Below are 18,051 nucleotides of genomic sequence, written 5' to 3'. Positions count from 1 at the left end.
CGTTAGTTGTGAATCTGGACATATCATTACTCATGGATATTGTGGTCATAGATATATATGAGGTATGGGGAATGTTATTCTCTAGGAAATGGGGTGCTACTGTAGGTGGTCAACTTCAAATGGACTTGTGTTATGTTACCATTGCACAGTTCGATGGAACCCCTTTCATTCTCTACGGAGAGCCTTTATACCCAACTCATGTGATAAAACCAGGGCCTATTCCATATTATAAGATCCCTAAGGCTAAGAAACCATCCCCTAACCTTCCCTCTCAAGAGGTCTGCATCCTTAAAAGGCCCAACCAAAAACAAAGCAAGAAATGGAGGCCCAAGAGGGAATTCAAAGTGGGGGACATTGTATTGGTTGACTAATCCTATTCCCATCAAGATTCATGGTAAGGTAGGTGAGCATTATTATTACATTGTTGGACTTGACGACAAACTTTGGCCGGAGCCGGTGAAATTAAGTCCTATCACCCCTTTCATTGATACTTGACATTGTATTATATGCATGTCAGAGTAGGATGCATTGCATGATGACTTTCGCATTAGAACTAATATCATATTTTTTGTCATGCTAGATTAGATGCATTTACGTTAGAATTGCATTTAGAATTAATTTTATTTCTTGTTGATTTTTATGGCCTAACAAAAGCATGGGCAATCATAAGACGTCGTGAAAACATGTTGCCACGTGTGCTTAGTCTTTAATGTTCAAGTAATTGGTCTACGATCCCAAGAGATTGTTGGTGTTCTCATGACCTCGTTCAAGTACGTTTGTGCACTCTACTAAGAGATCATGCCTCAATTGGAGGATCATGTCTAAATTGGAGCCAGATGTTACCCACCACCAGTGGGTGACACCCATAAGAGAAAATTTTCTCCCAGATTGTCTTCAGTTGGCAGCCAACGGCCCCTTGGATCCCCAGATAACTTGTTGTGCCACAATTTCCGCCACCTAAGCCAGCCATTATGTGCCCTCGCCCATTTAGTCATGATCATATGTTTGAAGGTAGGCCTTCCAATCCCAAAGGTACAGATTCTCATTATGCAATTGGGTATTCTTGATTACTTATTATGGACACATCTAGACATGGATTAGTGGGGACATTCGGCGAAAAGAATGGGCTTGGTTTGTAATATTGTCCCCTTGTCCAATTTTGTGGTTATCTTGTATCCTAGTCATGTGGGATCTCCCCTATTGGCTACTAGCTTTAGGATTGGGACTACATGGGAAATCCTGATTGTGGTTGCGTGGTCCTGCTTCCCAACACCACATACATCACTCCCCTTCGCTCATTATAACCCCTTTGCACATATTTCCCATCTAGGTCCACATAGAGTTAGCCTACCTCTCCCCTTGCCCACACATTGGGTCAAGCCTGGAACGATGCCTCGGAGGTTGATACAGCTAAAAATAAAGTTAAAAGCATAATTTGGCCATTCACAACAAGAAATATACCACAAAATGAGAAAGATGGTTGGGACATACAAATTTAGCACGTGGGCAAAAGCCAAACATGAGCTCAACCCCTTATCCATGGCCATCACCCTTTTTCCTAGGGACCCTATATGAGCCCCCTGCATCATTAAGGAACCCACGATTGTCCCAACACTTGGTGGATGATGAACTGCCCAACTCTAAGGGGGTAATCATTGCTATATCTTATGCATCATGCTCTCATTCCCTTGAGCCCCGACCTGTTATGAAAAGAAAAATAAATAAAAGGCAAAAGGCATATGAAGAAGGGTGGAAAAAGGTCGGGGTAACTCATGTACCACGATTGCTCCCTCCTTCATCTATACACCCATGTGTGGGTTTCACTCATTATTGTTGCCCTTTACCATGGCATGTGGCTTGGAGCCTCCCCTTGATGCCCCAGTTTGTTCCATCATTTTATCACATGACACCTGCCATTTGAAGGATCTACCATGGACCTATCACTACCTTGGATGCTGAAACCACCTAATAGGGTCATTGATTAACCTCTTTCTTTTACCTAGGAACACCTGTTCATTCTGAAGCCCATTATGGAAGGGCATGCCACTATGATGTGTCCACTAGGTTCCATAATTTGTAAGCTCGTTTACTCAATTGCACTAATGAACTGTTGTGCTAGAAGGTGAGGAGATGCATTGGATCTTATACAGGATTGCAGGTGGGTCTTCATCTTGGGGTTTGGTCTCCCTATACGGGATCCACGCCCCTCAGAGGGTCATAATGGCATTTGTCGGGTGAGCATTGAGAGCCATGGGTTTCCTTCGCAGCAAAGAGCAAATAGTCATGCCATGGTATCCTTCAGCACTACCTATTGCTTGTTCGTGCCCCAGTTATTTGATGATGATGATGCACCTGGACGACATTGCCCAACTGGCTACATACATGCACCACATACTTGGCAGTTGATCCAGAGCCCAGATGAGGTTTTATCTCACCTAGGGAGACAAGTGAGGGCTTGTGTCATCATTCCAACCCTTATTGATGGAGCATAGACTTGTTCGATCCAGTTGAAGACCCATGAGACCATTCCTTTTGCCACCATAGCCACTTGGGAGCATGACAGGTTACTTGCTTGGAGAATAAGGGGCCACCCGTTTTCACTATTATTGAAGCCCTCCTATTCATTTTGGCAAATTAGGGACCTGATTTGGCCTTCCAACGACCTTTCTAGCTATTGTTCTATCATTTCAGCCCCTCTTGAGAGGCTAATTATTCATGTTCTAGAGCTATTTGGTGGGCTTGTCACCAAAGTGATGTTATATTGCACATTAGTTTATTGTAGGGTCCTCATTAGGCTAAATTTGGCCATTCGAATTACTCAAAGGCTCATATAAATACAATAGAGCCTCAATGTAACATTCATCATCACTTGGATTGATATTTCTCTTTAGAAAAGAACTCGGACCTGCAATTGATGGAAGAATTGGAGTTTTATTGATGCATTTTGATGTTTGGATAATTGTTGTCTTATCTTGGAGCTTTTTGCAAATGTGATGGATGGACATTGGATATACTCTTTTTATCATGTAAGCGCCCTTTTCATGCAAATTTCTTGATGGTTTATGTCTAATGTATGGAAAGCTATGGTTTGCTTTTTCTCGTGCCCTAATAATTAATGTGAATTCATCAAACACTTGTGATCTTGGCTCATTGCATATGTTACTCATCATGACAAGAACGAAATTTTCCTAGGGTTGGGTTCTATACCTTTCACCTTGAAACTCCATCAATTTTGTGAAACAAAGTATAAATTCCTCTTGCGACCTAGTTGTTGCCTCTCTAGGGCTAGAGAAGTTGCAAAAGGACTCCTTGATAGAGCAAAAATCCTAAGTTCAAATTCACTTTGACTCCATTCACCACAATTGGTTAGGCACTAGTCTCAAACCTTGCTGATCACTCCAAAACTTTATTTTTCTCCTTCTGCCATTTGCTGCTCTAACCCTAGACGGCTAAGCTAGGGCATCTAGCGAAATTCATTGTAGCCATCATCTTGCAGAGCAAGTTTGCAAGGAACTGCGCTAGGGTGTCCCCTACAAGCCTTCCAAATTTGAGGCACATCCCACGGTCGGTTTGTAAAAAACATCAAGCCCTAGCTCGGAAACTGTTTTGGTCTAGGTCTTCTTTGGTTAGTGACAATTCTAAAGGTCCTTTTGCTCAAAAACTTAACAAAAGTTCATTATTCTTGTGACCTTTCCCGATCCTCCCTTGACCTAGACACCCTTCTAATGATCGTTCAAAACCCTAAGTCAAGCTTGCACCTTCCCAAGGCCCCTTTTGGTCCCATATTCTCATCATTCTTTATCTCACAAGGCCACTTGAGGAACCTTTTTCTTTGGAGATCTTTAGGTCTAGAGCTTCTTTCATAAAATTAAAATTAAAATTTAAAAAAAAAAAGTATCTTTACCCTCTAGGTTTGTTTCCCCCTTTGAGGCTTTCTTGGAGAGCCCCTTACCTTGCTTTTGAAGCAAGCAAACCATTATTTGAGCCTCTCCTGTGAATGGGCCCTAGGAATCACTATATATCCTATCATTGATCTCATCCTCCTTAGTGATTTCCCTTTACTGGGACTCCTCCCATCCGTGAAAATCCAAGAAGACCTTTGTCTCAAATTGTTGTTGTGCACCCTAGCTTTAGCCTATTTACTAAGCCTGCTAGTTTGTGCAGCAACAAGGCTAACAATCAACAACCAAATCACTGTAATTGTTGTCCAACAAACCAGATTCAACAATAAATTAAATTGTACCAAACCCTATGATAACTAATAGAACCTGTGCTACTGGTCTCACAAGAAGGTCACCAAAGATTCAGATGCTTGTTACAGTTCAAATGCCCTATTTCCGCCCTTTGATGAATCCTATTCAATCATCTCGCAATCTCCTGGATGACCTATGACTTCAATCTGGAGCTCGATCTTTCACAGAACCCCTGTTCATACAGTGCTTTATTCAATGAGTAACCTCGTTGCTTCAGGGTAGCTACCTGAGTGATCCACAGCCTATCTTCTCAGTTCCGACTTCAGAATAGTCCTGATTCCTTCCTGTCTCACTTCACTGTCACCAAGAGTGAATGTCCTGAAGAGGTCCGTGTCCACAAGTCTACTCTGAATTATCCGAGCTTTTCCCCCAACTCTTGCTGCTACAAACTGACCTCAGGAAAGTTCGGCCTGTCACAGTGTCTACCTAACCCTCTGTCTAGCCTCAGGAAGGACGTCCAGCCTCAGGAGGTTTTGGGTCTGTCCCAAAAAACCACTAAATTCGCCACTGAATTACCTCAGAGTACCACTGAATTGCCTCAGAAATGCCTGTGACTTTCTTGAGATCTGTGTCAGAAATTTCGGCCCTATGGCTTTGTGGCTACGACCCTGCTACTGTGGATTTCGCTACCCAGAAAATTGTGGCAATCCTTAAATCGGACCTGTCTTTATAAGCTGCAGACAGAACTCCATCTGCTGGCCAAAAGCGATGCCAAATCTGTCCTCAATAAACTTCCAGATGACTCCACAAAATATGTTGTGCCAGAACAGGGTAAAATCTCCAAGTCCCAACTGCTTCAATGAACTATGCCAGAACAAGGAGAAGGTAACTAGGTAGGGTGGGATCACCTCCACCGAAACTAGTCAAAGGAAAAAAGGGGTCTTAGAAACCTCAGAGCCTCAGGCTCAGTGAAAAACAGAGACATATTGATCCAATCCAATGATGATCAAATGATTCTGACTCTCTTGTATTTATAGATTTTCTTGTGGGGGTTTCCCCTCAATTAATTGAGCAGGGTTCATAGCAAACCCAAACTTTGAGCTTTTTCGCCCCAGGTGCCCCAAAACTTGCCCTCCGCTGCCCAAACACTGGGTATTTTGGGGTTTTCCCCTTTATCAAAGACTATAGCCTACAGGGATTCATAGGATACTTCAGAAGCAAATGAAGGCAGGCTTTTAAACATTTTTTTACAACTTCTGTCTGACCATCTATTTGAGGGTGGTAAGTTGAACTCATGTTAAGGGACTAAGGGATACCAATGAAGCCAACCAGGGTCACGTTCAAATTACTCAATAATCTGAGAACAAATAACACATATATACATTATTGATTGATAAAAAATGAGATGATTGTTTTCTAAAACTGAAATGGAGGAAATTTATACTATAAATGATGTAGCAGAGCTAAACAGCAAGAATGCATAATACAGCTGGCCTGAGTTTCCAATCAAAAGAGGCATCTTTTAGAGCTTACAAATATCCAGAGTCAATACCTCCTAAAATTCCTTACAGGTATACAGTCTTGGGAAAACACCTAGTATTCTAATCGCTTAACTAAACATAAAGATTAACAAAAACATGATGATTGTTGGCTTCTTCCAGCCCAATGTTGGAAGGAAGGGAGTTCTGATTTCCAAGACCCATGTCTTCCATCATTTCGTGAACTATCTCTTCCTCCTTGAAATCTGCTTGGACTGAATTTGTAGACATCCTGTGGTTGGTTACAGCAAAGCGAGATCCTTTGCTAAGATAGATGACTCTCTTAACATATTACATTCAGCCTTCAGAACAACGATTTGTTGTTTTTGCTGGACCAGAGTGTTCATAATTATTGCATTTTAAAGGGTGCACTAATTTTCATTTTCATGAACTTTGGTAGTCATGGGCAAGAGAGAGGTTTTATTACATTGAATGGAGTGTCAAACCTAAATTCCAGATAGCCGAACACCGAGGAAATGGAAGGCATTGAAGTTGATGAAAATAACAGTCCTTAATACTATATTCCAAAGCTCCCCATCCCCATCACTATATAACAAAGTTAGACACCTAATTTCCCATGGTACATGCTACTTTCGATCTACTATTACCTGCAACATGCCTACCTTGAAAATCATGGACAATCGACTGGAGAAATGCAAACTAAGATCCATCTGTTTCGAGATACAAATCTTGGCTCCCCAACAATCTCAGAAAGAAGGGGCTGAATGTGAATGTTAACTCAAACAGAAATAGGAAATATACATGACACATTTGCTTTAAATCTAAAACCATCATAGAATTTCTCAATTTGCTTGCTATCTTTAAAAGAAATTATTCATTGCAAATTTCTGCTACATGAAAAATGCCAAGGACTGAAAAGAACTCCATACTGCTTGTCATTGGATATTATAGGAATGTGATCTGAATACATACCTTTTCATTTTCATGCCCAGACTCACCAACCCAAAGCTTGCCTTCAGCATCTTTCAAGCATACTGCAGTATGCCCAGCATATGCTCCAGTGACCCACTTCTCTAAAGTTTCAAAACCTCCCCAGCGCCCACGGATTTTAGAGATTGCTAAGAAATCCCCAGAATGAATATCACTCTGGTTAATGTTTGAAACCCATGGCTTAGGACGGTGTTCAAATGATGCTTGCATATGTTTCTTTAGAAATGCAATGTTTGCACTCTGACCCCAACCGGTGTTTGAGAACAAAGGCAAGACATCCCATAGAGCTAGCAATGTTCCTAGCATTCCTGATGGCATGAGGAAAATAGACATCCCATTCTTTTTCACCTACAGTAACATGAAAAGCTAAACCATTAGCCAAAAGGGTAGAGAATATTGGGAGAGTAATATGGATTTTGGTACCTTCTGCAGTTTTAAATAGCAATGAGAAAATACTTACATACTCAAGTTCTACTGCTCCTTCCCATTCTTCAATCTTCAAGGTGTGATCCCGAGCAATGAAATAATAATCCCATGTCACCCTATATGGGGTAACAAAGACATAAAGGTCCATACATGTCCAACTGTGTGCTTTACTGGTCTGATGCAACAATGACCCTGATAAGTGAACAGGTGAAAAATATATAACCAATAATGAAAGGTTCCTATCACATAATAAAACTGGCTATGAAACTACATTTTCTTTGTAAGTTGTAACCAATGCTAGCAGACATCAGACAAAATTCAAGCAGAAAACCAAGTTTCCTTTTGAAAGACATCAAACAGAAAAGAGAATAAAATAAAAGATGCAGTCTGTTTGGACTCACAAAACCACAAAGATGAGGATTTTTGGCCCCCTAAAAGTCAAAGTTTAGGCCATTTATAAATGGAGGAACCCCAATTGCCTCAGAATGCCTAAGCATTTGTGTCATGAAAGGAGCAAGGTGCACATCCTAATTCAGATGATGCTTTCAGTCCAAGGTGTAGAGCCTGAAAATCCTACCCAGTCAATATTATATAGTTCAACATTGCTATTAGTGATCACTGAAATAAATCAGAATACGGAATGTCAACAAACACCAAATGGCACGCCACTGTGGTATGTTCTTATATCCATGTGTCCTAATGGTGAGGTGGCATGCTTCAAAAAGGAACTGCAAATAAGAGGAAATGAAAAATTACTAACTTAATATTCAATTATGCCCTTTTCAGCCATAATCTTTTGGCATCAAAAGTATATTATACAAGATTTGCAATGGGTAATAAAAATAAACATTTGCATTCCTTAAATCACAACTGCAATGCCATGTGACTTTGAAAAGTCAGTAGAGGTTAGCAACTCAAGTGAACTTAAAAGGGTAATTTGCATACTTCTGAAAGTCAAAATCTTCAACATGATCTATTATCAGATTTCAGCAAACTTGCATAAGATGGAAAGTTGGCAAAAAAAACACTTATTATCGAATCTTTGCAAAGGGGAAACGAGCACCAATCAAACTAGCATGATTTCAACTGCTTTCAATGCTTCAAATACATAGATGTGTGGAACTCAAAAACAAAATTATTATTTCTAGTATAAACAATGAAAAAAATTCATATGATACAAAACTCATTTTCCCTTTCTAGTCATGAACTTTTGAATGTTTCTCAATCCATGCCAGAGCATAGGTGGATATTAGCATTGAACTTTGAAGGAACAGCTTGCTTCAGATTGTTGCACATTTAACAGCATCAAATGGTGCAAAAAAATAAATATTCTAACATGATTGAACTTTTGAAGCACTCCAATTTAAGGAGGGTTTCTAGTTTTGGTTCAGAGTCTGCATGCCGTCGCAGGGTCTTCCCTGAGTCTTACATGACACTTGTGTAGACATTATACTGCTTCCCTGTCCTTCTACAAGGCAGGAATCAACATGCACACATCCCTGTAACCTCCCTCAATCTGGGAAGCCATTTATTTTTGTGGTAGCAGCTGGCAGGTGGTAATTTCTTTGTCAGAGCTGAAAACTGTGGTGCAGGCTTGGACAGAACATGTCAGGCCCATGGCTGACCTGGCACAATTGTGAATCATGGAGGATGAAGAATTGGTTGACTTTGATTTGGAAGTTTCTGGAGAAGAGCCGACTTGGGTTTCCACTCCAGAATGTTTGGCAAATTCGGTTGGAGTAAGGGTTTTGGGAATGGAGGGTTCCACTCCTCTTACACTTTCCACCCTTACTTGTTCGGTAGAGGCCCAAGGTATGGAAGGAGGCCCGATGGTTGCATTTTCTTCTGGGGTTTCCCCCCATCCAAGGTTTCTTCAAGGTCCAACATTAGAAGCTGAGGATAGGGATTTTCTCAGCTCAGGTTTCTCATGGGGTTTATGCTCAGAGCCTCCACCCCCTCATTTGGATTTTCTACAAGTTGCTCATGTGCTTTCCACTGAGGGTCTTTTTGGGCAGGAAATTCCAAGCTTCCCGGGGGGGTTTTTTCCACATGTCACCCATTACTTTTGAAGGGCTTTGCAGCTCAGGGTTTTGTTCTCTCCTCAGAACCCTTTTCGATTTTCAATAGTGTCCCCCCTCCGGCCAAGATCTTTCATCCCACTTCCAGTAGTTTCCTCAATGAGATTTTGGTGACCGAAGGAGAGGAGGGTCAGTTTTCAGTTGGAAGTGGAGCCAACACAAGTACAAAAGATAAGGACTCCAGATTTTGTTGGAGGAACGATCTCTTCTGGGGAAAAACAAGTTGGTCTGAAGTGCAAGAAGAGTTGGTGCTTGAAAAAGAAACCCAAAGGACTGAAAACTAAATCCTGTTCTAGGGGAAGACATGGTTATACCATATTGAAAAGTGTAACTAGGTTTGGTCTTCATAATGACATGTAATTGTGATTTTATGAAAAAGATGTAAAGAAGAAAAATAAAATTATTGTAATGCTTGCATCGTGGGTTTCATGAGCAAGAGATTTTACTTTAGTTAAGGCTCCCATTGTGAGCTCTTAGGGATTTTGTCATCTAGTCATAAAACCTAAAGAGTCATTGTCGTGTATTGAAGGCATGTTACACATTGTAAAAGGTCAAAATTGTTTTGTAAGTCACCCTCCAAGACCTTGTCTCTAGTCCTCACTCAAGTCGGCCTACAATGAAAGAATGATTCGAGAAAGATGAAGTCGGCCTACCCTTGTGCTCATGTCAGCCTAACTGTCATGGACAGACGACTATATATAACAGTGCTCGGCCTCATTTGGAGATCATCAATTTGGCAAAGCAATTCTCTAATATCAAGTGCGAAAATCATCTTAGAAAAAGCCTTAAAGCCAGTGAAGAAAGAAGGAAGGATAGCAAAGGAGAGGGTCATCGGTGTGGACTGTTTTTGGGCTAGTTTACCCTCACACGTGTGAGAATTGCAGGTCCAAAGTTGGCAAAGGAAGATCGAAGATTGCAGTCACATAAAGGTGATCTTGTTTGGGTGAAGAACTTCGCTGAAGGAAGCCGAGTAAGAGAGAAAAGAGTCTCCCTCAAGGAGGAGACTATTCAAGAGGCAAAACTGAACTAGGGTTTCTGTTGTGAAGAAAAGGTATTGCAGACCTACAAGAAGAAGTCGAAATTCTGAAGGAAGCTCAGAAGAGGAAGAGGAAGAGCAGCGTTGATCTAAGGGTGAAGAGGAGACTTGTGACTTGGTCTTGGAAGGGCTCTAGTGTCAAGGGTCTTTGTCATGGTCTTGGTATTTGTCAATTGAAGGTTCTATAAGAAGAATTTGTTTGGGTTTTCCTCTCAAAGAGTGAGAGGTTTTGGCCCTGGCTGACAGCCTATATACTGTCTCTTGTCTCTTTATTGTTCATGAATTGGTAATTGTCTTGATGAAAAGAACACAATAATAACTCAAGAAGAGAAGATCATAATCAAGAAGTAAAAAAAAAAAGACTATCATAAGTAGAGAAATCATCTATCTATTGATGCCCTAGATTTCTCAACATACCGAACATAGTGGTTTTAGCCAAAAAAAACCTTATGGATCATGCTTGGGGGCGCAAATACAACATAAATACTTTGGAGACATGGGTGGAAAAGGAGATAAATCCACACGTAAAATTGCCTTTGGAGACATGGGTGGAAAAGGAGATAAATCCACACATAAAATTGCCTCCTGAGATTATTCTTATGACTAAAGGATGGATGCAGCTCAATTTCTAGGATCACGACGGAAGCCTTATGGACCTCTAAGAAAGTTGGGCAGATTGATTCAACTCCGGTTCTATTCAAATTTTGGCCCCCCTATTTTGACGCCAGCCAAGAAAGGATGGACATAGTCCCCATTTGGGTTAGTTTTCCTAGATTGCCTTCAAATTATTGGGACATGCGAGTGTTTATTGACTTGGGGAATACCCTCGGCACCTTATTTGGACCACGACTTGTCTTATGAGGAAACCTAAGATAGATCATTGGCCAAAATTCTTGTAAACTTAGATCTGCGAGATGGGTTAGCCAAATCGACGGACATTGGAGTATGGGAGGAAAAATGGCAAACCCTATATTACAAAGGGGTTCCTTTTCGTTGCAAGAGGTGCCATAAGTATGGACACTTAGTAAAATATTGTGACCTCACTTTTTGAAAGAAGCCCTACAATTCCAAGAAAGTCTTTTCATCCCCTCCTAGGACTATTCCACGAGTTACAGGTGCAGATCCTCTTTCAATGGAGATCATGTCACGAGTTCAGGGCAAAGAAGCTACTGACACAATGGCGAGTTAGATGTTGGCCACAACTTCTCGGGAGAAGATGAGCACAGAAGAAGAGAATGTGGGATAGATTCCGACATCTACAGAACATACTCCTCCCATTCTGGTCTCTAATATTTTTTCTTTTCTTGTCTCTGTTGTGGAAAAATCTCTTTCAGTTTCAAGGGAAATTGGAATCCCTCTTTTATCGTGTCTTTATTCCCCCCTCCTAACTCATTAGTTACCCAGTCCTCTCTTCATCATGCCGCTTGTCCTTGTCCAAACATTGTGTCTTGTTTTTCATCTCCTGTGGTTTCTATTTCCAAACCCTGCTCGAAGGATGATATGGAGGAGGAAATCCTATACAATCTACATTCAGGCACAATCTTTCCCTTTTTAGAAGGCATTGTAGTTGGGAAAATTGACCATCTCGTCTCAAAGGGGAAGGGGAAGAAGGTCTCACTTAACCAGAGCAAAAGAACAAGGTCAGAAGGATCTTGCAGTTGGGAAACAACAATCAATTCACAAAGCACTTAGAGCTATGATAGCCCTTAGTGAAGTTTATCAATGAAAGCTCTCTCTTTCAACTGTAGGGGTTTAGCATGTCCCTCAAAAAATCATGCTTTTAGCATATTAGTTGATCTAAATGAGTCGGAGATAATTTTACTTCAAGAAACTCTGGGTGAAGGAGATAAAGTTTCAAAATTGTTGGAATCCATGTTGAGCAGTTGAACTTTTATAAGGTTGGATGTAAGGAGTCAATCAGGGGGTTTAGCTATTGGATTGAATTCAAGAAACATTAAAGTTTCCAATATTTGGAGTTTTGATAATGGACAAGCCATTGATCTATACTCCATTGTTCTTGGAACCATTCTAACTTTCATAAATCTCTATGGACCCTATCTAAATAGGGTAGAGTTTTGGGAAAACGTGTTTACAAAATCCTTTGTCAACTTGGACTCTCTCATCATTGGAGGTGTTGACCACTCTGTGTCACCACCCTATAGCAACATACATTTTTTTTTAAACAGTCCATTATGTTCAAGCAGTCAAGGATCATCAACATCTTTCAGCATTGTAATTTTAAATTTTGCAACCTTGTGTGGCCATTGTAAAAATGATTCTAGTGGGACTATGAAACCATGTAAAAACATCTAGGTAAGTCTTTCATTCTTAGCAAAGAGTTTCACTCTAGGGAGCTTTTTATCCTTTGCAAATTATTCGGGTCTTCTAACCCAAATAATTGGCCGAGTTTTTCTTCCACACATACCCCAAAGCTAGAGTGGGGCTCGATGGTAAGGTCTCAAGTGTAGTCCTAGTGTTATCGAGTCTAATGTAAACTCTCATACTAAATCATTTGTCATGTGTCACAGAATTTGGTTGTGTCTAGAGGTCATGTTAAAATTCCCCTTTTGTATGGGATGTCCATGTAATATTTGATGCAAAAAAGTGTTTTCTAGAAATATTTTAGATGGATGATTAATCATAATTAGACATCATCGCCTAAATATTTTTTAGACACACTTTGAGGGTGAAAATGTGTTTAATCCCTTCGAGACTCGTTTAATTTAATTTATGGCAAAAAATGACCAAAAAAGGCTAGAAAATGGTCAAAAAATTAAAATGAGAGGAAATAAAAATTCTCTCCAAGAGGAAAAACGAATTTTGGAGGAGATTGACTTTCCCGAGGAAGATTAAATTTGAAGGACTCTTTTCCAAGGCAGAAAAATCCCACAAAAAATTTCTTGGACCGGAGAAAAACAAATTACAAAAAAAAATTAAAAAATTCAAGGAAAAACAATTTTTTGGTCCAAGTGGTTAAATTGAATGAGGAAATTTCAAGGAAAGAAATTAGAAAATATTTTTGAGGCCCTCTATCAAAGGAAAAAATTGATTTTTTAAGAAAAATCAAACCTTTGGACCATGGTGGTTAAGTCAAGGAGCATTTTTCAAGGAAAAAAGGTTGGAAAAAATATTTTTTGGACTGGGATCAAAGCCTTCATCAACAAATTCGAATTTCTTCTTCCAGATCAAGGGACAGGATTTAATTTTGGCATGGATCAAGCATCAACTAGCTATTATTCTTCAGGATCAAGTCAAATTTGTGCACATTTTTGGACCTAGCCATTTTCCACTTGGAGGGAGATGATCTCTCATTTTTCTACATAAGGAAGCGTAATGCTCCTCATTGAGACATCTTTGGATGGTGTAATTGGCTCGGAAGCTTTGTAATATTTTTTCTCTGATTAATAAAGTAAAAGTCTTTGGGGGTAAATCTATGCGTGTATATCTTCAACTTGCTATGGTAATATTATTCTGATGATTTGTGCGTAAATTTCTATGAAGTTTTAATTTGTTATTTCAATAGCCATCTAGATTTGTTGTAGCTTGTTTGCTCCTATATTTGGATTGGGAAACACATTTGATTAGGCGGATCTAGTAAATCCTTGCTTGGACACTAGACTTCCTCTTTGTTATGCTAACCAATCCCTATTGAAACTAACAAGATCTTTTGAAGTTGTGTAGAAAATCTTTTCTGATCAGATATCGAGAAATTGGGGAAATTCTTGCTTGAATCAGCTAAGTACTCAAGCCAGGCATTTGGGGACGTTCTTGTTTGAACCATCCACGTACTTGGTACATAGCAACGAAGAACCCATAGTGGGAATCTTGAAGGCTTATAATAAGAACATTCTTTTTTAAAGGGAGTTTCCTGCCTTTTATCCTGCCAAGATCATCTATCTACAAATCAAATCTTTTACTTACTTTAAAGAGCCTCCATTGATCTATGTGCTAATTAGAGTTATAAAGTATTGTGAATATTGTAGATAAATCTTGTGTTAGGATCTAGCAATTGTACATATTGTTATCCAGCTTGTATATATACTCCTTTTATTTCTCCTCATGTGTTCCTTGCAGGTCCGAATAGGAGAAGCATAAGGTTTGGATTTAATGTGTTTTGCAAGTCACTTCTTAAAGGATTCAAAGAAAGATCATGTAGGAGGGAGGGCCTAGCCCTCACCTAGCCTAGACAACTAGTGTTTAAAGCCTCACAACTCAAATTTGAGGCTCGTCTAGGCTATAATAGTATAACCTCATTTCATTGACGGCCACAGGCTATAGAAGGGTTTCTCAAGGATTTGAACCCTAAATTCATTTGCAAAATTTTAAATTTACCAAGGGCTCATCTCATAAATTTGTATATTTTTAAAGGGTTCCAATTGGGATTTTCACTTAATTTAGGCCCACCAGATTTCTTTAAAGAGGTTACGAGCATAGAAGGTCTGATTTCGTTGTTTGGCAGGGGTCTAGTGCTAGATCTGTGACATATAAAACTTTTGTGATATGTTTCAATTTGGCCAAAGGGATTTAGAGCCATATTTCTACATTTTTTGAAGGATTAACCATTGTTTCCTAGTGATTAACAAATACTTTTAAGGAGCGTTTTCATCAATATTTTGGAATTAAAAAAAATTGCCGCAGGGGTTTTCTTGGTAAAATTTTTTGCTTGGCCGCTAGTTCCTTTGGATCTGATTTAATGTGCTCTAACCTTCATTTGTTTGCAAGGATCCACTAAATTTTGGAGGGTTTCTCACAATGTTTTTTTGGCATAATTTTATCTCCAAATCTGGGTTGGTTGCAAGCTCTTTTGGAAGGTTAATTTCTCTTTGGCCAAGATCTTTTGGAAGGTGATCTAAACCACTGGTGCAAAGGTCATTTTTGGGTCAGATATTTTGGAAATACTACCATTTTGGGAAGGCTTAGGGCCTTGGAACCTAAACAAAAATTCCCTGAATTAAAATTTAAAACTAAACTAAATTGTAATCTTATTTTGTGGCTAATCTCCTACCTGGTCTAGAGCTTGATTGATCACATCTTCAAGACTGAGAGCCTTAGGTACACTACCACATCTTGGTGAGGGCCATGAGCAAAGTTATGACTGCATAATATCTTGTTGCAAGCCGTGGGTGTGCTTAAGGGTTTTGATCCACTGTTGCAGAAGTTTTAGAGTTTATATCATAATTGGATTTGCCTTTATTCTTGAGGAAGGGTGTTGTGGCAATGTTTCTCATCATTGTGAATCTCCTTGAAGGAAAGGACCTCTCCCTATCTCAAGAGGCTTCTTCTCTTGTATCATAATAATAATAACTAACATTGTTTCTTGTTCATGCTTGAGATTTCCATCCTATGGTATCTTGCCTCTCCATTTAGAGGGAGGCCTTTTCTTCTTCTTGCTTTAGTTAGATCTAATCTTTAGTTTGCATCCCTCATTTATCACTGTTAGCAATCTCATCTGTCATTGGTTACTTGTGCTTGTATTATTCAATTTTTACTTGTTTCTAATTGATATATCATATAAGTGAAGAACATCATAATAAGCACTATAACTAAGGCATTTGATATTGTTGTCATTATTAGAGTGCTTCATTGGTTGTTATTGCAATCCTATAATCTTGTGTTTTAAGAGTTTCTCTTTAATCTTGATTATAAGTGATTTAACATCTCTTACATTGAAGCATGTTGACATAATTACATCTCATTAAAGCAATCTTATCTTGTTGACATTTGCATCATCATTTTAAATTAGTGTTGCATCCTTAAAACTTACCTCCAATCATAAGCTTGGTTGATAGAGAGATAGGACCACCTTCTTCATACCAATTTGAGAAGCTTGACCCTTGCTCAACGGTTAAAACAGGTGACCTTGCAGTTCTCTTGCGGGCAATCCCTTGTAGGAACAGAGGCACTTGGGTCATTAGAACTCCAGGATAGGTATCATTAATGAGGCCTTAGCCTCCTTCCCCTAGACTTCTTTCTACAACCTTGTGTAAGACTTGTTTCAAAACAATTGAGGAGAAGGATTCCATCTAGATTAGGCATTTAACTAAAAGTAACCAAGATTTTGCATTTCACCTAGATAGGTCTTGAATTCATCTTGCACTTTCTCATTTCTATCAATGGGTTATTGTATCTGGAATTGTGAGCTTAGTCATCTATTTGCAAGTTTCATCTTTCATTCTTGTACTTGTCCATTTTTGCTCTGAATGTCATATTACCATTGAAGTACAAGTTACATTTCCTTGCAAGTTCCTATCAACTATTATTGCTCATCTTCTAGTTGCTTATAATCTTTTGAGTTTTCGTACTAACATTCTCCTCGCAGCATTACTTATCTTGTAGCTTGAGTTATTATATTTTATTGTGCAAGTATCTTAAATTTATTTCGGCATTGTATGAAGACACTGGTCTCTTATTGTTTCACCTTAAGTGCCATATTGATCTAATTGAATTCACATATTTCATATTGCTCAATTTAATAACATAGCTTGCCTTCTAAACTTAATTCAAGTTACTAAGAGAAGTGATTGCCTTACCTCTAAATCTCCTAGAACTTGTTGTTCCAACAAGTTTTCCCCTTTCCTTCTACCATTAAGCACTACCCCCCTTAGCTTGTCTAGGAGAGAGCTTAAAAAAAGTGAGTAGGGATCAAAGTGACAGCCCCTACTCTGAGCGTTGCACCTTAGGTTTACACTTTAGGTGACAACAAGAGGGAATATTAATTTTTCCCTGGGTGCATTAGAGGTATGCGGCCCTCATGCCAGGCCTAATCCTCTAGCATATTTCTTCATCCACAAACTTATTATGGCAAAATTAGTAGACAATGAACCTGCAAAGCTCAAAGCAACATGGAGAAATCGACGTATTGGTGAAGATCGTATAACCAAAAGACTTGATCGTTTCCTGGTATTTGAATCCTTAGTTGATCGCAAACAATGACTTGACGTTGGAGGGGAATATGACCATTCCCTGATTCTTCTGGAAATTAAAAGTCTGGAAATCGAGCCTGCAAGCCCTTTTAAAATGAACTAATCTTGGCTCAAAGATGAAGCTTTCAACAATTTAGTTAAACAACACTGGAAATCCTATGAGCCTTAGGAGGGGATTTCTACAGCAAAACAATTTGAGGCCAATCTAAAACATATCAAAGGAATTGTAAAGGAATGGGACTTCAAAAAAAGACAGAGAAGATCAAGAACTCAAAGAGGTAGAGAGAGATCTGCAGGCTATCTCAAACTCTAGATGGGAGAGATTCAGTGATGTAGAAGCAAAGGGGATACTAGTTAGGATAGAAGCAAAAAGGAAATCTCTATTGGGTACAAAGAAGCAACGTGGAGATTACAAAGCCGGGCTATCTGGCCAGAATGTGGGCATGAAAATACAAAAAAAAAAAATCACGCTCATGCAAAAGGTAGAAAGATTGCAATACACTTTAGAATATGAAGGATGGGGAGGGGAGATTTCTTTCAAATTTCAATGAACTGGCAGAATTAGGGAAAAATCACTTTCGGGGTCTTTTCAAAGAGGTAGAAGGGATCTCCATTGCAGAAATTATTCTGCTGGCTTAATCCTTCCCTAGCTTTGTGGAGTGGGAAGACAATAGGAATATTTTGAAGGAATTTTCTGAAGAAGAAATCAAGGCAGTTCAACATTCGTTTCAAAAGGATAAAAGTTTGGGCCATAACAATTGGTCCGTGGAATTTTTTATGGGGCTTATTGACATAGCTGGGAATGATTTGTTGAAGAATCTGGGGCAAATTAAGTTAATAAGAATATTCTCGCCATGATAACTATTTGTGAGGTACTTTTAATTTTTCCTATTAGCACAATCTTTG

General features: G+C 39.3%; 1 protein-coding gene across 1 annotated transcript in view; it reads right to left on the bottom strand.

The window, feature by feature from the left end:
* LOC149192310 (inositol-1,4,5-trisphosphate 5-phosphatase) overlaps positions 1 to 18,051 on the bottom strand; it is a 211,139-nt gene that overhangs the window by 126,286 nt on the left and 66,802 nt on the right. The window contains exons 2-3 of the mRNA XM_089404538.1: positions 7,143 to 7,283; positions 6,665 to 7,030 (exon numbers count right to left, since the gene is read on the bottom strand). Coding sequence (XP_089260664.1) covers positions 6,665 to 7,030; positions 7,143 to 7,283 — 507 coding nt within the window. The remainder of the gene's footprint in view (positions 1 to 6,664; positions 7,031 to 7,142; positions 7,284 to 18,051) is intronic.

The sequence above is a fragment of the Pinus tabuliformis genome, chromosome 2_2 (assembly GCF_031772625.1).
Source record: "Pinus tabuliformis cultivar Carrire ecotype Pingquan chromosome 2_2, CPIR1, whole genome shotgun sequence".
NCBI lineage: Eukaryota > Viridiplantae > Streptophyta > Pinopsida > Pinales > Pinaceae > Pinus > Pinus tabuliformis.
Note: the sequence above shows the minus strand (reverse complement) of the source record. Positions and strands in the feature narration are given on the sequence as shown.